At 43.7% G+C, this 21,779-nt stretch overlaps 1 protein-coding gene across 2 annotated transcripts in view; it reads left to right on the top strand.

Moving 5' to 3' along the window:
- Snx24 (sorting nexin 24) overlaps positions 1-21,779 on the top strand; it is a 150,937-nt gene that overhangs the window by 65,960 nt on the left and 63,198 nt on the right. For both annotated transcript variants that reach the window (XM_075968662.1, XM_075968664.1), the window contains exon 2: positions 21,678-21,761. In XM_075968662.1, coding sequence (XP_075824777.1) covers positions 21,678-21,761 — 84 coding nt within the window. The remainder of the gene's footprint in view (positions 1-21,677; positions 21,762-21,779) is intronic.

The raw sequence follows: 21,779 nt of genomic DNA, 5'->3' as shown, positions 1-21,779 counted from the left end.
CAAAAAGAGTACTGAACCGTGACCACAGATTTGTCATTGAGTGGGATATATCTGAAGATACCTCTGTTGACTACAACCGCCTGTTTAAAAAAATAAAAAGCACCAGGCTGCTTGGAGAAATGGTTGAGTGGCTAAGAGGACATACTACTCTTCCAGAGGACCTGAGTTTGTTTTCCCGTACCTATACCCCGTGTCCAAGGGTTCACAACTACCTGTAGCTCTAGCCTCTGGCCTCCACAGCCTCTGTATACAGCTTATGCAAACACTCTATTCTCTCTCTCTCTTCCTCCTTCCTCCCTCTCTCTCTTTCTCCCCACCCCCTTGCACTTAAATATAATAATAAAAATCTTAAAAATAAAAAAGAAACAGCATCAGATGCAGTTGTAGGGGTTCAGACTTCAATGTGGTCATTGACCTAAAGCAGCAGGAACAAGAGCAGCATTGCCTCTATGGAGACCTGATGGAAAAGAGGCAAACCCTGGGAGGAAAGGAGCAGGAAGAAGAAAGACTTCACAGATTTCCTGAGGAGAAGCCCGGGCAGCACTGGGATGGTCACCATTGGCCCCAGAAGTTAGGCGAGATGACAGATGGACGAACTGGTGAATCTTCTTTTGAGGACTACAACATCACCATCAAAGGTGGCAAGATCCCAATCCTATCTGATCACGGAAAGAGTCTTCTCAGCCCTACACATGCCTTGGGGATCATTGATAAGTGACTTACAAAAAGCCAACACCGGGGTAACATTAGGCAGTTCCCACTGTGCTACAGAACCGTGACATCATTGCTGTGACTGAGACGAGCAGTCATCATTCCGCTACTTGTCTGGGTCACCACACTTCCCAGGACTGCCAAGAGTCAGACCAGGGCCCTTTTCATTCTGGCTCCTACCTGTGACCTAGCTCAGCAGACTGAGCAAGAAGAGACCATCAAGTCTGGAAAGCTGCTAGCTCAGCATGCCTGCCATTGGTGGCATTCTAGAAAAGACCAAGGCTTCAGGCTCCACGTGGATGGCAGGTTGTGATCACCACCCTAAGATGTCTGATTGAGGTACAGAAAACACTTTCTGGTGTTGAGCTGCTGTGCCTGTGGGGTTGGGGATGAGGCAGGATGATTGACATAAGCTTTGAGCAGGATGTCCAGAAGATCCTGGAATGCATGGCTGTCAGCAACCAGAAGCTGGACACAGATGAGGCTGAGGACCTGGAGAAGATGTTGGTAACTATAACAGGTATCACCAAACAGTCATGCTCATGGCTACCATGCCCCCTAGCAATGAATGGTAGGTACATCTAGCCAGGGGCTGCCTTCAGGAGTTTGCTGTGTTGTTTATTGGCTCTGCAGCTAAGCCCTAAGAGTTATAGAGCGAAAGAAAAGGTCTCGTGTCAGAGTCAGAAAAGAGGGAAAGCTGCTGCCAATCTTAGAGCATGGTTTCATTCCTACCCATCATCGTTTTCATCAATGGAGATAGTGACATGTTGGCAAAGTCCCTAGAGGAGATGGAGTACTGTGCTTGTACATTGCATGATGGAAAAGGCTAGGAACAGCAGGAGTTTGTTCAACCTCAAGGCCAGAGCCAAGGTTTGGCTGGTCATGTCATATCAAAGATGTGTCTAAGGTTATCAACTATGTTATGGCCAAAAAATGGACAATTACATTCCCTACATTGGCTCCATGGACCAAGCAAGGAAGAGTGGTGTCGCCATCACCAGAGCTCAGCTGGGTTCGATGCACTGGAGCATCCTTCTCAAGAGCCTGTCATATTGTCTCCCAGAGCTAGTGAGCCACCCAGATACCCAGGGCAAGCAGTGCACCCCACCAAGAAGCTCTGGGAAGAAGCCAGGCTTGCTTGACAAGACACTTCCATGAAAGTGCCTTGTTACTGGGGCCTCTTCTTTAAGACCCTCATATCTCTTCTTCCAGGTTCTCATTCTTGTGCTAGGGCAATTAGGAAACAACCAAACTCAGACAAAGGCCTGAGTGCAGGGCTACACAGCCTCAGTTTTGGCTCAGTGCTACCCCGTGCAGCTTGGTGTCTGACCTGGTTTATGAAGTGTTAGTTTAACTCTGTTTCCTAGACAGAACAAACACCTGGTCACCCAATGGGATCTCCAGCAGCACAGAGGTGGGTGTGACTGTGTTGCAGTGACATCATTACTAAAAGTTACCTAGAGGATCTGGGTACCCGTGAAGATTGTGACCATTTCTGTTACTTTGGTAACTGTTTTCCATTTGGAGTATTGAACAGATTCGGAGGTTTTAGAACTATGCAAAGCCCTGTGCTGTGGTTCTTGTGCACTCCAAGCATCCCAGCCCCAGGGAATTGTTTTAAATATGGGGACAGGGTAAGCTGGCTGTGCCCATCCTTAAATCATGGAGTGAAATTTCATTTTTCCTGTTGAGAAGATAAGTTTGCATATTCTGAGAATAGATGCATGAATATTAAAATACCAAACAACAAAACCGTTTAGCACCTGCAGAATGGCTCAGTAGCTAAAGGTGCCTGCTGCCAAGTCTACCAGCCTGAGTTCCTGGGAGCCACATGGTGAAAGTTGTCCTGTGACTTACCACATGTGTGTCTGTCTGTGTGTGTGTTCAGAGAATACACTCAAGTATTGCTCCTCAGGAGTGATTTCCACCTTATTTTTTTTTTTGAGACAGGTTTTCTTACTGGCCTAGAGCTTGCCAAGTAGGCTAGGCAAGCACCCACCAGGGATCTGCCTATTTTCAGCCTTGCCTTCCAAGCATCTGCCAGCATCCTCATATTCACGTGGGTTCTCGTAATTAAACTTAGGTTCTTGTGCTTGCAAAGCAATTATTTTACTAACAGAGCCATCTTTATAGCCCCCCCAAAAGTGAGATTGAATTTCATTGGTTCTTTCCCATAAAGTATTGGTTGAGTAATTCATTCAAGAGTGTGTTTTTCACTGAGGAACACAGCCAGTACTGGGGCCGGGTGGCCAGAGGGCTTATAGGTTCAAGGCAGAAAGATAGTTTATTCTAGAAATGGTAAGCCAGCATTCACTACGAAAGGGTAGGACTTGTAAAGAGAAGATGTTGGGGAGTTAAGATCACCAGAGATCAGATTCACTCTGAGAATGAGAAAGTTACTTGAAATAATTTAACAGGAAGTGACTGCAGAACTCGAATCCCTCCCCCACCTACACAGGGGCTTTAGGTGTTCTCTGCTTTGCTCCGGTTGTCTTGAGACTTCCCCACCCAGGGTAATCCAGTGGGCTCTTTGCACAGCCCCCACCATGTCCAGTTTTTGCTTTTTCCTGTTTCTTTTAAAGTTCTTTTCCTGTTCATCTCAGGCTCAGTGATACCAGAGCAGGGAGAGGAGTTCAAAATTAGGGTCACTCCCTCCTCGCTGCCAGGCACAACTGGGAGTGTGAGGGGCAGACTGGCTTCTGGGAGAGAGCAAGCAACTGAGCTGAATAATATGTAACCATTTCCGGTAAAGGTTCCAAAGTGGGTGGCTCCTATCCAGCTGTCACCTGGTTAAGGTGGAGGTGGGAGGGGTTGCCACTAGCCCTTTCATGGAGATCTCTGATTTGGATCTTGGCAATCATTCCCACTCTGCTATCCCATGAAACTGGCTTAAAGTCTTTTCTCTTCCAATGTACCTTCTAGGTACTTTAAACAGTGTATAGACTACAGATGCATGGATGCCCTGTGCGGAACCGGGAAGTGAACCTAAGGCATTGTGTGTGTGTTAGGTCTAACTGCTGGGCTATGTCACAGCCCCATACCTCAAATTCTCTGTAGTAGGTTATTGCTGGGCTCCCTGACACTTCCGCCCTTACAAACTCACTTTAAGGAAACAGACGCTTCACCTATTCATAGCCTGCAGTGTGTCTGAAAGCTGACAGGTCAGCCTCATCAGATGAGTGATCTGGGATGTACGGTTTTCTGATCTGCTTGCATGGCGTGTTCTGTCATGCTCCTCCCCCTCGCCCCCAATTTTATACTGTACAGAAGATTTGTCAGCCAGCCTTAATTATTCTGATATTGGGATCTAATCTCTACAACTTCAGATGCTAACCTCCTTTTCTGTTAGAAAGGAGAAGGCTTTCTACTGAAGTATAAATGACTCTCCTGCTCTTAAGATGCCACAGGGAGCAGAAGAACCCTGGTCCAGCCAGGCCTCTGCCTCATTCAGCAATGCCCTCCTTAGAAAATGGTTTCTACCAATGAGCACAGTAAACCTTTCCAGGGTGACTGGCTGGGAACATGCAATGCAAGCTCTTAACTTCTTCATAGAATTTACGGAGTAAGTATGCTGCTTGCTTGCTTCTCTTTCTCCTTCTGACTTCACATTTGGTTCTCAGATATTTAAGAAAGAATTTGAAGGAAACCCACTTGGGTGTGCGTTCAGATTTTCAGCTGTGCCTCCCAGCCTTGGTGGTAGTGATGCACTCTTTATAGGTTTTTAGTTGCTGGAGTGAGGATTCTTCTCATATTTAATCAGCAGCAATCTAAGAGTTGAACTAGTTTTGAACCCCATTATTATTATTATTTTCATGTTGAGAAATATTGTGTGTGTGTTTATTGATTTTTATTGAGCTCTACAGTTTCCTCTGCTTGCCTCTCCCCTTTCTTTCAACCTTCTCTCAAAGTCCCTATGCTCCCAATTTACTCAGGAGATCTTGTCTTTTTCTACTTCGCATGTAGATTAGATCTATGTATGTCTCTCTTAGGGTCCTCATTGTTGTCTAGGTTCTCTGGGATTGTGGTTTGTGGGCTAGTTTTCTTTGCTTTATGTTTAAAAACTACTTATGATGTCTCGAAAAACAAAAAAAAAACTACTTATGAGTGAGTACATGTGATAATTGTCTTTCTGTGTCTGGGTTACCTCACTCAAAATGATGTTTTCTAGCTCCTGCAAAATTTTCCTGCAAAATTCAAGATGTCATTATTTTTTTTCTGCTGTGTAGTACTCCATTGTGTAAATGTACCACATTTTCCTTATCCATTCTTTGGTCGAGGGGCATTTAGGTTGTTTCCAGGTTCTGGCTATGACAAACAATGCTGCTATGAACATAGTTGAGCACATGTCCTTGTGACAACGATTGAGCATCCTTTGGATATATACCCCAAAGTGGTGTTACTGGGTCTTGAGGAAGATTGTCTCCCAATTTTCTGAGAAATCACCACACTAATATCCAAATGGGGGGCCACACCTCAAATAGCCTGTAGATGTGGTCCCAAGTATCCCAGGGGAGATACTGACCCCACCATCCCACAGGTGAGGTCTGGAGAGGGCAGCATCTAGAGACGGCAGCTCCAGGGGAGATTCCAAACAGAAATCCCAAAGCCACATTCATGTATTCAGTAAATAAGTCTAAAGCAGAACTTGCGCTATTTTACGTTGTTATTCCATTTATTTATTTGTTGTGCGTGTGTTTATTTGCGTGTAAGCTAAGGCACATGTACCAAGGTTGGAAGATGGCTCTGCACAGTCAGTTCTCTCTGCCCTCTGTACCTGGATCCTGGGGACTGAACTCAGGTCATCAGGATTCGTGGTAAGTGTTGTTACCTGCCAGGAGGTTCCAGTTGGAATATTGCTGATAAACCAAGAGGCATCCTTGAGAGTGGTGATTATCTTTCTAAGGGTCGGAAAGGTTGTTGTACTCTAAAAAAGCTACATCTTTGGCCTCTGATGCCTCTTCCTCCTTTGAGGCAGCCTTGCTATGTAGTTCAGTATAGTCTCAAATGTGTGATTATTGGGAACAGCTTTGCTAGTTAAATTCATAACTCTTGCCTCAGCTTCCTTATGCAAGAGTTAACACATCGCTTCTTTCTCCTATGAGGTTAGCTGTTGTTAGTTTCAGGCTCTGTCTTTCTTACCCTACTCAACCACAGTTAGTTACCCCTTTAAAGGCTCTCTCTCTAAATACAGGCACATTAAGAGCTTCCTCTGTGCATGGCGGAGGTGGCGGAGTTCAGGCTGGAAGTGAGATGGTCTCAGAGAACTTGTCTCCCTAGGTGGTGGATTGAATGAGAAATGTCCCTCCTGGGCTCAGGCAATCTTACAGTTGGTACCCATTTGGGTGGCACTGTTTGGGGAGGTTTAGGAGGCGTGGCCTTGCTGAAGGAAAGCCACTAGAGACAGGTGGCTTTTTTGGGTTCTATGGCCCCTTTCTTCTTGCAGTTCCCTCTTTGACTTCCTGATTGTCGCTCCCATGAGGTAAGCTGGCTCAGCTTCCTGTTTTAGCTTCCAGGCGTGCCTGCTGTCTGATCTCTTTCTGTAAGTTACCTTGATGATGGTGTGTTATCACGATCAAAGGAAAGCGACTCACACACTTACAGGGAGAATTATTCATTAGGCCTTAAAAATTTTTGTTTTGATTTATGTTATTAGGAGAGTACATTACTTTATAGTTAATTATGGTTTTTTTTTAGTAGGTTGTGTCTAATGGCTGTAGATTAGAATTTCTCAGCCTGGGTCTAGTACAGAGCCTGGCACTACGTTTATTAGGGATTTAGTAAAGAGTTCGCCAAGTTTGAGAGCTGGATGAGTGGATGTTAAATGTCTAATCTAATTTCCTGACGTCTATTCAGATGGGGAGGAAAAGGTGTTTCAGAGAAGCTAGGTGCTTACCAAAGCCACCGAGTCCTGAAGAGCTAGCAGAGTGGGCTTTCTGGAATGTGGTTGCCTACTGTGCGTCACCCAGCACCGCCTGTGAATAGAGCTGAAACGAGGTTGAGACTCGGTGCTGCCTGAGTCCGTTTCTCCATGTACAAACTCCGGGGTGTGTGTGTCTGATCTGTAGAAAAATTTATTTTATACTCAGGGCAATTACAACTTTTTGCCACTTATTAAGACTTCAGAGATACAAACCAGTAGCTCAGTAATTGCTTTCTTGAATCTGCCTTTAATAATTACATTTAGTAAGGCTGTATCGAAAATTAGAAAGGCAGAGACTAATGGAAAACTAGATTTTTCACTGAATTAGAAAGCAAGACAATCCATATATTGACAACACTTCAAGTTGAAAGAGATCAGGAAAACTGTTTTGGACTGTTTGTGCAGAGAGGCAAACGGGGGCCTGATGGGCAGTGGCACCCACATTTTCTGGAGGCAGAGAAACTCTCAGAGATTTCATGTAAGTCGGCACGTTGAGAGGAGAGAGTCCAGCTCTGATTGCGGGGAAGTCATTTGAATCTTAAAGCCTGGAATTTCTCCTTGGTCCTAACAAAGAAGTAGAAAATAAAGAATTGTGTTAATGAAGTGGAAATATCTTTGAATTTAAAAAGGAAAAGGTGCACAACTCATTTGGGGGGTCATACCTAAGAACAGATAGAAACCCAGGCAGGAGAGCGGCGGCAGGGGGACATTAGATTTGTTCCTGTGGTCTTGGTTATGCTGATTTTTTGTGGCCAGAAAAATTAGTCATTTAATCTCCCTGTATTTCAGGAAGTGTATTAGGGAGATGTAACAATATATGAACTCTCTGAGGCTATTTAGGTATTAGGATATCATAATATCATAATCTTCACTGAATGAAACAAACACTGTCACATCTTCCTATGTCAGAGGGTCAAAGGGCAGCCATTTGTTTCTGTACCTCTCACACACTGGATTTCCTCCTTAGCTCAGACCCTGGCTCTACAGGTCACTTGTGTGGGGTCCCAGGGAGCTCTTCTCATGTGCAAGGTTATTGGAACTTCAGAAAAAAATCATGCCTTCAAAAGGAGCCGAATCTCTTTATTGGTGACCTGTTAGCCTAGCCCAGCCATTCCTCAGAAGGCTAGCGTTTGCTTACAGCCTGTGCCACTGGCATATTTTATGTACCCTCCGAGGTTTTGAAATGCCCAGAAATTAGAGAACTCAGGTGGCATTTTGTCTTGAGCCAGCTTTACGGCATTTCCTTTTCGGCCAAGAAGAGAGAAGTAAGAAAAAGAAGCCAGTGGAGCAAGACAGGAACAGAAAGTGTCTGTGGTTGAGCCTTCCTGAGAACCACCTGAGAAACCTGGGTAATTAGTGTGATAGGCGGAACTGATCACAGCAGAAGTTACACAGGCTGAGGAAGTCGGGCAGGGCAGGGAGAGAGAGGATAGAGGTGGCCTTCCTGGAGAACTAACTACATCTGCTCCTTGGCCAGAGAGATGCAAACCAAGACAGCTAGCTGGAAGGAGTCGCTGCTGAAGGTGCGGAGGAACTGTGAGGTAAGCAAGCTTACCTAGTGTGGTGGTTTGAATCGGAATGGCCCCCTGAGACTCACGTGTTTGAATGCTTGACCCATGGGGAGTGGCACTATTAGGAGGTACGCCCTTGTCAGGGGAAGTGTATCACTGTGGGGTGGACTTTGAGGTCTCATATGCTGACCCAGTGTGACACACAGTTTCCTTCTGCTGCCTGTGGTATCAAGATGTAGAACTCTCAGCTCCTCTTCAAGCACCATGGCTGCCTGCGTGCCACCATGCGTCTCACCGTGACAATAATGGACTAAACCTCTGAAACCGTAAGCCAGCCTCTAGGAAATGCTTTCCTTTGTAAGAGTTGCTTTGATCGCGATGTCTCTTCACAGTGATAGAAAGTCTAACTAAGACACTTACTTATGGAGGAATTGGCATTTGATTGTCCATACGCTGTGTAAAATGTGGTATAGAATACGTGCATATAATTACAGTCTCTACCTTAGAGCAGACTTGGAACAAATATATCTGGCAAAGCAATGCTATAGTTATATAGCAATGCTAATGTTATAGTTAAGTAAAATATTAAGATGTGAAGAAGTTTGGTCACCCCCCCCATGTTATAGACAACAGCCAGCATAGAGCTAAAAGGGGTTCTCCTGTGATTTTGCCTAAGTGTTAAAGAGGGAGGGAGTGTGGGGATTGATGATTTAAATGATTATTTCCAGTCAAAAGTATGTGTGTGTTAATGTATTCTGAGTGCAGAAAAAGGAAGAAAAAATTTAAAAAGGAGGAGAATAAAGGAAAAACAGAGAATGGAGAAAAGAACCACTTCATAGTTCTTTAAGAACATTTGCCGTTCCGTTCCACCCCCAGGTCTTCCTTATAAAGGACACGTGAATGAGCCTGTGTGCGGGGCCGTCATGCACAGGCGCTTACTAAATTAAGAGTCTCTCTTTTAGTAGCCTGCTTTCATTTGTTCTGGTTGGGAGGGTCTTGCAATGAAGCCCAGGCCAACTTTGCACCTGTAGTGTCTTAGTCTGCTGATTGCTGGGATTACAGGCATGTACTAGCCTGCCCAGCTTTTTTTTTTAAATTTTAACAGAATTAACAGTATCATTTTATGTTAATAAATCTTATAAAATATGCATATGCTGTTATTAGTCCTTCCTTAAAACATTGCGATGTTTGTAATTTTTGTCATTGAAATGTACTTTTTAAAAAGAGTTTTGACAGCTGAGTAGTGGTGGCACATGCCTTTAATCCCAGACTTGGGAGGCAGAGGCAGAGAGTATCTCTGAGTTCGAGGCCAGGCTGGTCTATAGTGTAAGTTCCAGAACGGGCTCCAAAGCTACAGAGAAACCCTATCTCAAAACAAACAAAAAACAATAAGTAAAATTAAATAAAATAATGAATATATAATTCTGTCTTCATTAAGGTTTCTCTTGCTACAATGAAGCACCATGGCCATAAAGTAAGTTGGGGAGGAAAGGGTTTAGTGGGCTTACACGTCAGCATTGCTGTTCATCCCTGAAGGAAGTCAGGACAGGAACTCACACAGGGCAGGAACCTGGAGGCAGGAGCTGATGCAGAGGTCATGGAGGGGTTCTGCATAGGCTTGCTTCCCCTAGCTTGGTCAACTTACTTTTTCTTATAGAACCCAGGGCCACCAGCCCAGGGATGGAGCCGCCCACAATGGGCTGGGCCTTTTCCCATCAGCCATTAATTAAGAAAATGCCCTACAGCTGAATCTTATGGAGGCCTCTTCTTCATTGAGGTTTCCTCCTTTCGGATAACTCTAGCTTGTATCAAGTTGACGTAAGCCTAGCCAGCACAAGTTTCTTATAAATATGAAAATGAGAAGTAAGTCGTATTTCAATTTTAGCATGGTACTATGTGCAATAAACAGTATATAATATTAGTATATTATATGACTACATATTATAGAAATAATCACCCTTTTATGCTTTGTGTTCAATTGTGGTGTGTGTGTGTGTGTGTGTATGTGTGTGTGGTGCTCCTATGTATGTGTGCCAGCACACTTGTGTGGGAATACATATACACATGTGTGCATGTAATGTGGAGACCAGAGGGTGGCCTCATGTGTCATGCCCAGGGCCACCATCTGTCTTCTTTAGGGAAGACTTTCATAACGGCCTACCGCTCATCAGTTAGGCCAAGCTGGCCATCAGCGAGTCTCAGGAACCCTCCTGGTGTCCCCTCCCCAGTACTGGAATTATAAGCCTTGCCATCATTTTTTTGCGGGCGCCAGGGATTGAACTCATGTCCCGTTGCTTACTAGGCAAGTGCTTTACCAGCTGAGCCATCCTTGCAGCTCCTCTGCTATATTTTTCATGGGTATTGATTCAGAGTAAAGAGTTCTTTTGGTTTGTCTCCTGAAAAGCCATATAAGTACAACAGATAAAACTTTTATTTCCAACCATCAACTATATTTAAATTGGATGTGCTGTCCCTGAGAGCCAGGCAAATTACTTCTTGGGAAATGTTTTTTGGTGGTGGTGGTGTTTTGGATTTTGTTGTTGTTTGGTTTTGGTCCTGTTGGGACGATGCTGTGATTTTAGCCTTAGGAGAGCCGGTCTCAGCAAAGCTATCCTGACGAGCAGAACTCTGGGTGTGTAGAGATCGGATCATGGCTAGAGGCATTAGTGCCATATTCTGTGAACCATTTTGTCTAGAAAAAGACTTTGTCCAAAAGTTTCGTTTAGACCTGTATGCACTGATTCACAAGGAAATGTTTGCCAGTCCACTACTACACTGTCTCTGTGTAGAAAGAGAGAAAAGCACCCATTATGTGTAGGTAGGCTTGGGGTTTGACCTGTGAGTATCTGATGCACTAAGCCCAGGGGTAAAGCTTGCAACGCAGGGCCAGCCTGCCGCACTTCTGCATTGTCTGACTCCCCCGTAGTTGCCTGCTTCGGACTTCCCGTGGACTCCTGGGGATGCCCGAATTAGAGCTTTGCGTGTTCCGTTTCTCTGGAGACTCCACACGGCATGTTACTAACAGTAAGCAGCCCGTACCAAGAGCAGAAAGCCCTCAAAATGATTATATTTCTGCAAGTCAACACCTTTTCCTGCATCCATTGTTCTTTTCTAAAGCAGTCAGACAAATTAAGTGATTATGATATATCATGTAACTGGAGAATCTCTTTGTTTGGGGTAAAAGAAATCAATACAAGAAGCGCGTGGAGTGGCCTTTTCCTCTTTCCCGGCAGCTCCTTGCACATGGCTTCAGAAATGCTGATTCCGCACGGGGAATGACAGTGATTCATGCCGAGACCCGGCTCATTAGGAACCCTCCTCCTCTCCCAGACCCTCCCCACTCTACAGAGCCCACTGGCTCTGTAGATCTGGAAATAACAATTGGTTTGATACAGAACTTTAGCCGTAAATTTGTATAAATAAATTCAGTCTAAACTGTGGGACAGTGCAGGGTTTGTGTGGTTTCAGTGGGTTCTTTTAAGCCCAGCACAAACCGGTGAATTGTTTCTGTGCATCCTGGGACGTGTTCTTGTGTTCTGCACTTGTATCTTCAGCACTGCCCACGCTGTTTTGTTGGGAATCGCCACTTCCCCCCCAGCATTCCCAGTTTCCTTTTCCTGGCTCCGTATTCATCCCTCATTCCAGGTAGACACTTCCTAAAACTATTGCTGTGAAGAGACACCAGGGCCGAGGCAACTTATAAAAGCATTTAATTGAATACTCACCTAACAGTTTCCGAGGATTAGTCCATGGCCGCCATGTCAGGGAGCTTGGCAGCCGGCAGGCAAGGAGGCAAGCATGGTGCCGGAGCGGTAGCTAAGAGCTTATACCTGATCCATAAACACTGGCTGATGGGGTGGGGAGGTGGGGAGCAGGAAAGAAAAATATTGGGCCTTTGAAACATCAAAGGTGACACACTTCCTCCAACAAGGCCATACCTCCTAATCCTTCCTAAACAGTGCTGCCAGTGGGAGACCAAACATTCAAATATATCCGCCTATGGGGGCCATTCTTGCTTAACCCACCACACTGTCCTCCTGCCCAGCCTCCTGAGTGGGCGTTAGTGTTGCAGACCTACGCTACCATACCTAGCTTGCCACTCTACTGTAAGGATTGACTGCAGACCCTTTGGCTGTGGTCTAGTGCATGCTAAATGCTCAAAAACTATTTGGAGAAAAGGATCACATTACCATGATTACAGTGCAACACTTACAAGGGAAGTGACTTGATAGACATTTCCTCCTAAGGTAATTAACGTCTCCGAGTTTTGAAGGAAGCTGATCATTCTGTGATCTTCAGGAGCTGCATGTCTTCCCGCAAGAGGACATTTTAAAGCCATCAGCAAGCGCCTCCTAACACCTGTCCTGGCCCAGAAGCCGATTTCCCATCAACAGGCACCTGGACAAGGAGGCCTTGATTTAGATGTGGCCTCCATGTGTGGGTGAGCACAGAGCTTCCACAGGAGCAAGACCTGCTCTCTGCCCGTCTTCCAGAGCTGAGCACCGGAACGTAATAAGAGAGTCCTTTTGCAGCTGTTTGCGGCAGCCTTCCCGCCCCAGGATCCGGTAAAAGCAGGAAGTTCAGCCAGAGAGAACACAGGGGGAGCCTTGGCTCTCATTGCCCCCGTGTCCACACAAAGGGGCTCTGAATGAAACAAGAGCTTCTCAGCCACATAAGCTTATACTGACCACAACTTGAGATGAAGTTATCCATCCACACATACACATGTAATGTGTGTGTGTGTGTGTGTATAAGTTAAGAGAGAGAGAGATTAAAGTATTTTTAAAATAAAGTTGTTGTTTTTTTTTTTTTAAGTGCAAATCAGCTGGGCATGGTGGCGCATGTCTTCCATCCCAGCACTTGGGAGGCAGAAGCAAGCAGATCATTGAGTTTGAAGGTAGTCAGGGCTACACAGTGGGTTCCAGGGCAGTCAGGGCTACATAAACCCTGTCTCAAAAAAGAAAAAATAATGCATATAAGAAACATCACATACCAAAATTAAGCAGATCCAAAGCCCATACATGCCCATGAGTATCTGCACTGTTAGAACAGCCGTTCTGAAGTGGTGAACCTCACAGTGGATTTTCCGCTTTCATTATGGAATGCATCTCTATGCACCTGTCCATTACTGAAAATGAAAAATCACGACAGTAAGAACCAAGAACTTAATTAGCTTTGTATCCTCTTTTATGTCTCATGTCCATTACCTGCATTCGTCCTGCAAAACTTTCAAGTTTTGATCTTTGGAATTGTGGGATTTAGCGAGACTGTTGCTGTTCAGAAATAGACAGAGCCCATCATTCAACTTTATGATATTCAGAAAATTCAGAGCTGTGAATCACCTTAGACTCCTTTAGTTTCCTATCCCGAAGGATTCTGGAATGGATTGAGACTCAAGCATGTGCCTGTCTGTGTACAAGTGCGTTATGCACCTTATCCCTATGGGTCTGTTCCGCCGCCAGTCTTAAGATGTCAGATGTGTTCCTGCTGGGAGACGAGAGGGACTCAGAGGCACCACGGGGTGGCACATGTGGTTCAAATGGTGTCTGACTCTGGACTGTCTTCTCTCCATGGCTTTGTGTGTTTCCTTCCGAGGAAGATTAAGTCTGAGAGTTGCCTTTTAATAAGAGGCCTCGTTTCAAAGTGGCTTACACAAATTTTAGATTCTCCTGAACAGTACATGTTTTAGATTATTTTCATTTTTACTTTATGGGTGTTTTTATTTTATTTTATGGGTGTTTTGCACGCCTGTGCAGTACTCATAGAGTATGTATGTAAATACACACAGATGTGCTTTGCTCATGAAGTACAGAAGAGGGTATTACACCCCCTAGAACTGGAGTTACAGATGCCCTTGAGCCACCGTGTGGGTGCTGAGCCCCTAACCTGGATCCTCTGCAAGAGTGAGTGCCCAGTCTCTGAGCACCTCTCCAGCCCACAGTACATTTTTGACCATCTTTTTGCCATCTGAATTTTGTACTGGCATAAAAAACGTGTTATACTGTGTAATCTGCCTCTGTCATGCCTAATTTACTGGGCTTTCTTTCTCACAAAAGTAACTCATTTTACTCTTTAAGATTGCTGGGCTGCAGTGAGGTATTTTCTTGTTCTTTCCAGTTTGTCTTCCTGTGTTAGCTAGCTTCCTGGCATTGTAACAGCCCCCCTGAAGTAATCAGTCAGTACATGAGGTAGGAGGGCATTTGGGCTCTTGTTTGAAGGATCCAGTCCACAGTCGTGTGAATCTATTGCCTTTGGGCTATGGAAGGCGGCAGATCATGGCAGAGAGCAAGTAACATAGCAAGAATGTTCACCTTCTGATGCCTAGGAAGCAAAGAAAGAAGAGGAGGGGCTGAACTATGTCCTTTAAAGGCACAACTTCAGTGACAGGAGGACTTCCCATAAGGCCCTCTTGTTAAGATTCTGGTACACTGGGCAGTGGTGGTGCATGCTTTTGATCCCAGCACTCAGGAGGCAGAGGCAGGTGGATCTCTGTGTATTTGAGGCTAGCCTGGTCTACAAAGCAAGTTCCAGGACAGCCAAGCCTGTTAGACAGAGAAGCCCTGTCTCAAAAAAAAAAACCTAAACAAACAAAAAAATATGTATGCATGCACTCAATGCATGCACGCAGATACACCCAAGCAGGTAGCACCAAACTGGGGCCTAAATCATTAACATCCAGGCTTTTGTAGAATAGTTACGATCCAGAATTTGGCACCTGGTCCCAATTCTTCACTCAGCCTGCCTTGGTGCCAGGTGCTGTTTAAGGCATTGGCAGCATCAGGATATTTTTGCAGGCCATTTTTTTGATCTCAGGTCTGAAGTTCACCTTTGGAAGATCCAGAGATTTGATTTGACTCCCAGAGCATCCTGAACCAGAAAACACTTTCTGAAACACTGACTACAGGTCCTAAATCCTAAGCTAAAATCCAGGGATGTGATTTGAGTCACTGGAATGACCACGTGTTTTAATTTTGAGTGGGCCTTGACAGAGGCGAATACACACTCTCTATGTGCACACTCTGGGGTCAGCGCCTCTGGCGGTGTAGACAGAGAGGGGTAGATGTGGTAGCTGGGTTACCTGGAGTCACCTTGTCCTCTCTCCAGTAACCTCCCTAAGAAAGAGTTTTACCAGCCATTATTTAAGTTAATGACATAAATGGGCATCATTATTGAGAAGTCTTATTACAAATCAAGACTGTGTGATAAGAGCCAGCTCTTCACAGGCAGTGTCCATCAGCGTGATTGGGGGTGGGCTGGGGAGTAAAGAAGGAGATGGCTGTGGTGACAAGGTTCAGTAGGTAAATTGCAGTTTCTGGAAGGTTTTGGAAGCAAATAAATTTTGTTTTCCACCCCAAGCCATGGATCTGTGATTAGGGGACACAATCTATCGCTAAGTAGTTTGTGGGAAGAAAGATGGATTCTTGTTTAACTGTGTGACAAGTCGAGACAGGTTGTCTTTAGAAGCCAATGGAAACTGTTTTCTGCTTTCTTCTGGGGATTTTGTCCACCTCTTCATAAATAGCAAGAATTTTCCCTCTTCTTGCGACCAAGGCAAGTGTTCTCTAGCACAGGGCTGTCAAGAGTCCTGTCTTGCTATGTTTATTTCAATGGCAAAGATACTGTATCTTTGTTATTTAGAGATTTGCCCAGTTAGTAAGTAGTGGAGATAAAATCTATTTTCATTCTAGTAGATCCTAAAGAAGAATGGGAAGGCCCAGAGAGCAGTTCTCTTCTGGGATGGCTCATTGTGTAACAAATGTGATTTGTTAGCACAGCTCAAGCAAGCCAAGCCGAAGCGGCATTCATATTGTATTGAGTGTCTAAGTCAAAGTCGCGTGATACTGAAGCTAATGAAAAACTATGTAGGCAATAATGCATATGACCTGATGGGTTTGAATGCATTTTTTTCCTCACTGAATTGATTGATTGGTTTTGTGTCATACTGGTGATGTGGTTTAAAAGAAGAAGAAAAACGAAGACTTTCGTAATCAAATAATCAGTCAAAAGACAGCCGCTGAAATCACCACTAAGGTTTAAGATTGAAAACCTGAAGCCGTGAAATTATATCTAATCCAGCAATCCCACAAATACCAATAAACTCAAGAAAAATATTTCCTTCTGTCTCTACAGAAACATTTCAGACATTTGACCTAACTGGCATCATTATTATGATGTCTGAAAGCAAAATATGTGCAGAGGAGGAATAAGATGTGCCCAGGGCCCCAGAGAACCAGGAACTGAAGCGTCACAGCTCTCAGGAATTCATAGCCCTTCTCATGCCTTGTATCTCAATTTTCAAGTCTCTGCTGACTCCCAGGCTCTTTGCAAAATGAACTTAACTTAGCTGATCCCATCCTTGTGTTTCTTTCCCTTCCACATTCAGCTTTCGCCATGAGGATGAGGTTAATTTTATAAAGCATTTTTTGAAATTACCTGGAGTGAGTGAGAAGGAAACACGGAACACCCAACAAACCCGCTAAGGAGTTTATTAGAGGGGGCGTGTACAGGGCCTGGGGAATCGGTGTGCAGAGAGAGAGGGGGGTGGAGAGAGAGAGAGAGAGAGAGAGAGAGAGAGAGAGAGAGAGAGAGAGAGAGAGAGAGAGAGAGAGAGAGAGAGAGAGAGAGAGAGAGAGAGAGAGAGAGAGAGAGAGAGCGCACTGGGGGTTGGCGTGACTACGTCATGCACAGATGACGGGCTCACGCATGCGCACAAGGGCTTAGCTGAGTCATAGTGGATGTAACCATTCATGTGCACACATGGGTCACACAGAACTTTTTAACATTCAGGCACTTCTACCTGAGGGCTTGTCTGCACATGCATGGCTCTACAACTCTGAAGTGTCAGCCTTATGGGACTGAATATATTACATTTTAAATTTAATATTATATTTATTAGTGTGTGTTTGCGCATGCGCATGCACGTATGAGCGTGCATTCCTACACTCACATCTTTGACTACATGTGTTGTGTGAAGGACTGCTTTGTGGAATTGATTTGCTCCTTCCACTTTTACTTGGGTTCTGGGGATCAAAGAGATCACCAGGTTTATGCATCAAGTGCCTTTACCTATTGAGCCATCATGCTAAAAATAAAAGTTTTCTTTAAATCAAGAGATTTAAAGTAAAATTATAATTTTTATCAAATTTCAAAGAAAATTAACATATGTGTGATATATGTGTGTAATATATATTATATATGTTACTAAGTACCCACACATATTGCATATATACACATATGCTTGGAAATATGTTTTCCTGCATTCGGCAGCTTTTTAGCAGCGTTCTTTGACGGCCAATTATGTCAAGGGAGGAGATTCTCACCCCATTTCTTTTTCTTTTAATTCACATTTTTATTTTATGTATATGGATGCATACCACATGTGTTCCTGGTGCCAGAAAAGGGTACCAGATCCCCTGGGACTGGAATTACAGGTGGTTGGAAGCCATTATATGATGCTGGGAATTGAACCTGGGTCCTCTGGAAAAGTAACTGGTGCTCACAAACACTGAGCCATCTCTCCAGCTCCTCAAGTTTCTTCTTTCATCTAGTTCCTTCCCAGTACACCTCATCTCTTCTGCTTGTATCATTTTTTCCCCCAAAGGCTGTATCTATATCATGTCTTTTCTCATGTCTTTCCTTCCCATGGTCATTTTCTTTTTAAATGAAAATAGTTTTTTTTTTCATATAATATATTTTGATCATATTTCCCCCTCCTTCATCTCCTCCCCAATTCTCTCTACCCCCCACCCATTCAATTCCACACCTTCTTTCTCTCTCTCTTTTTAGAAAATAATCAAGTATATAAAACAAACAAACAAGGGTAGAACAAAACAGAGAGGGACAGAAAGAAAGAAAAAGTACGAGAAGCACATACACAAGCAGCCGCACACCTGAAACCCATTGAAAACACAAAATTCATTGTATTTTTATACTGACAAGGTTTTAACCTACTTACAACCTGATGTGTAACAATAATTGTCTTCCATGATGTACAGATTGAGTCTAAGAACTGAGCACAGTAATGAATGGTTACCACTAGTCTAACTGTGTTGTGTATGTTTATATGTATTTGTGTGTGTGTATGTATTTCTGTTTTTACTGTGCAATCAAGAAGTGTGCTTAGAACTGTAGAGAGGAAAGCATTGGTTCACAACCACTGAGTGTGTGCTGCTCAGTACAAACTATTTCAAGAGTTATATCAAGCAAAGCTTGGTACCAAATCATGTTGTATGTAGTTTGTTTTATATTTGAACCTTTACATTGAATATAGCCTTTTGGAGGAGTGGTGTCAGAGACCATGGGAATATACAGCAGGTAACAACTAATGTTCAGATGTCAAGCCACCAGAGGAATGATTCTCTGATGGAGGAGAATCCCATCTAAGCAGAACCTATGGGAACACAGACTCTGGAAACTGTTGCTCCTGTCTGTCCATTTGCTAAAGCAGTTATGGTGTCTCTCCAACACCTGCACTGGAGTGTATAATTTCATATGATTTGTATTTGTAATCTCATGATTGTTTCTCAGTCTTATGGGCACAAATACCTATGGATGGTCAGGAAGATGACTTCTCAGTAAGCTGTATAATTTTGATATATAGAAAAATATACTAGGATATGCTTCATAACTATATCTATTGTCCCACGAGGACTGGAAGACACTGAAAAGCCTACTTTGTTCCTTTTACTCAAACTACACACAGCCAGCTCATTTTTACTTCAGAGCAAGTTCAAACTAGACTGAATGCTTCTGTAAATGGATCATAAGCTAAAAACTTTACAGATATGCACTTGGCCAGAGTTGCAGATGTCTAACCAAGGTTATTAACACAAAGCAACCTAAAAAAAATGCCAATTCTTTGCTTGCCAAGACTGGCTGATAAGACCTGACTTTCTATACAGATCACTCTGCAGCATATCTCACAGGGTCCTGTGTTTCTGGTCTCTGGTCACAGTCTTATACCTTGAACCTTGAAACCTTGCACTGCCATGGTAAATGGCTCAGCTCCTTATCAGTTACCCAAGGAATGTGCTATGACCAATGAGATGCAACTCTTGTAACTTTTTTTCGTATTGACTCGAGCTTCCTGTAAAAAATATATTTAAGCCAGGTGAACAAAGAAGCAAGGGAGAATTGGATAGAGTTACTCCTGTCCTTAAAAGGGACAGCTTGTACTATATATAAAACCCAAATCTCTTCTTAGGAGAGGCTTGAATTATTCATTAGATGTTTCTAGTCTGGTATAAGCATTTTTTTTTCTATGGAGGTGACATGCTTTGGGTATGTCCATGGGTAATTTTTCTTGACTGTGTTAGCTGAGGTGGGAAGATATACCCACTGTGGGTAGCAACACTCCCTAGGCAGCAGATACTAACATGTCTAAGAATGGAGAAAGTGAACTGAGCACTAGTGTGTATCCATCCTCTCCATTTTGTTGTTATTCTGGGGTTCTTTTGTTTTTGTTTTTTTTAGACAGTGTCTCTTCATGTTGTCTTGGAACTGTCTATGTGCATCAATCAGACTGGCCTTGAACTCACAAGTGTTGGGATTAAAAGTGTGTGCCACCACCACCCAGCTTTCTTCTCTGTCCTTGATTGTGATCTAGTGTGACCAATTCTCTCAAGCTCTTGTCTTTTGCAGTGACTTTCCCAGACCTGAAGGACTGCAGACTAGAATTCTGAGCCAAATAAATTCTTTCTCCTTTAAGTTACTTTTCCCGGGGTATTTTATTACAATAACAAGAAAAGAAGGACACACTTTGCAAACCTGGGGGTAAGGCTGGAGAGACAGCCCAGTCAGTGGTTAAGAACTCTTGTTATACTTGCTCAGGGTCTCTGTTTCCCAACACCTACATCAGACTGTTCAGAACCACCAGCATCTTCCAGGGGGATCTGATGCCCTCTTCTGGCTTATTCAGACACTGCATGTATATTGTACTCATGTCTGAAGGTGACGCCATAGGTTGAGTGTTACTGATATCTGTCCTATGGATTCTTCAGCCAATTAAGGGGGCTGTTGTGATGCCACCCCCAAGTAACCAGACCCGGTCAGTTTTATCAGCTCAGTGGCTGGAAATGACTTTGATTCTTGCCACATTGTTTTGACCAATAAAGGGGGACGCCAGGTTGAAGCTGCCTGCCTCTTGAATCTGTTTCTGGACACGTCTATCTAGTTCTCTTTGTGAGAGGCTTTTGCAGGAAGGATTATTTCTTTGGTGAATAACTAACCAGTGTTTTTCTAAGAAGCAATGGATGTGTATCTAAGAGTTAGCATATATATTTTAAAAGAAAATAAGAAAAGTGTTGAGGAAGAAATGAAATGTTAATATGAGATATTGATTAAATTGATAAACTTTTTCCACTAAAATTTTTTAAAAGCAGGTTTGTTTGTTTTTTAACTGCATCTTACAGTGGAAGAATTTGTGATTCAAAGACCCACAAAAGTACAGGTAGCGTTTATGTTTGATCGTAAGTCTGAGCTAAAATAGTTGTTGCATACAAAGCAGAAATACAGGGCCATTGGGCTCTATTTTCATATTGAAAGTATAGAACCTTTCATGTCCTATGTTAAATACAAATACATACTATATTTTGGATAAACAGGGTTTTTTGTTGTTGTTATTTTACTCTGTGATGCTCTTTATTCTTTTCCAAGGGTTAATTCAAACTGGAACTCAAACTTGCCAATATTCTCTCATCTCGGGGTTTACAAACTCTCACTTAGCAAAACGAGGGTGAGACAGAGATTCGGGAACAGCCCTGGCTCTTTATTTCCTGCCAGGTAACTCCTCCCTTGCAGAGTGGAGCCTTGTTTCCACGACTCTCAGTACCTCTCAGCGCTCTTCCCATTCTTGACCCAGTGACCCAAGGATCAAGAAGATGTCATGTTAGTGCCTACTAATTAGAGTGCTCAGAGCACCTCTGCCTCTGGCCTCTCAACCTTTTGGAAGTGAGAGCACAGGCTGTCACTCACATCAGGCGGGGGGTGGGGGGTGGGGGGGATGAGCCCTCCCTGCATTTGCCCTGTTTTGCAAAAAGCAGGATAAGCCCAGCTGAGACTCGAGATGAATATGCAGGTTAGGAAGAAATTAACCTAAAATGCACTGCTGTTGGCGTGAGCGTCTCAGATGACACCTGCCTTCCATGAAGTCCCCAGTCATGGTGCCCCGTGACTGCATCCTCAGGGGTCTAGCTTTTGCAGCACACTCTCAGCTCTGTGCCGTCATTGTCATTTGATGAAGTCATTTCAAGCGAAGGATATTCTCTGCATAAAAAATGAATTAGTGTTTCAGTGCACGGGAGTTTCCCTGTCTGTAGACACATTCTTGGAGATGCTAAAGTTAGTGGGTGAGGATTTGGTTCCAGGGCTCATTAATCAGTGTTGTTGGGTCAGGGTCTCCTGAGCCTTCTGGGTTCCGGGAGAATCAGCTTCTGTAATTAAAGGGATGAAATATATCACAGTCACAAACTTACCACATCGACAACTGAGGGGTTTGAACTAGTGGAATTAATCTCTTTAATTTTTTTCCCCCTTAGGTGTTTAAAATAGAAGTGCTAATGAATGGAAGAAAACATTTTGTTGAGAAAAGGTACAGCGAATTCCATGCCTTGCACAAAAAGGTAATCTTTGGTTTTATG

This window comes from Microtus pennsylvanicus, chromosome 4, assembly GCF_037038515.1.
Source record: "Microtus pennsylvanicus isolate mMicPen1 chromosome 4, mMicPen1.hap1, whole genome shotgun sequence".
NCBI lineage: Eukaryota > Metazoa > Chordata > Mammalia > Rodentia > Cricetidae > Microtus > Microtus pennsylvanicus.
Note: the sequence above shows the minus strand (reverse complement) of the source record. Positions and strands in the feature narration are given on the sequence as shown.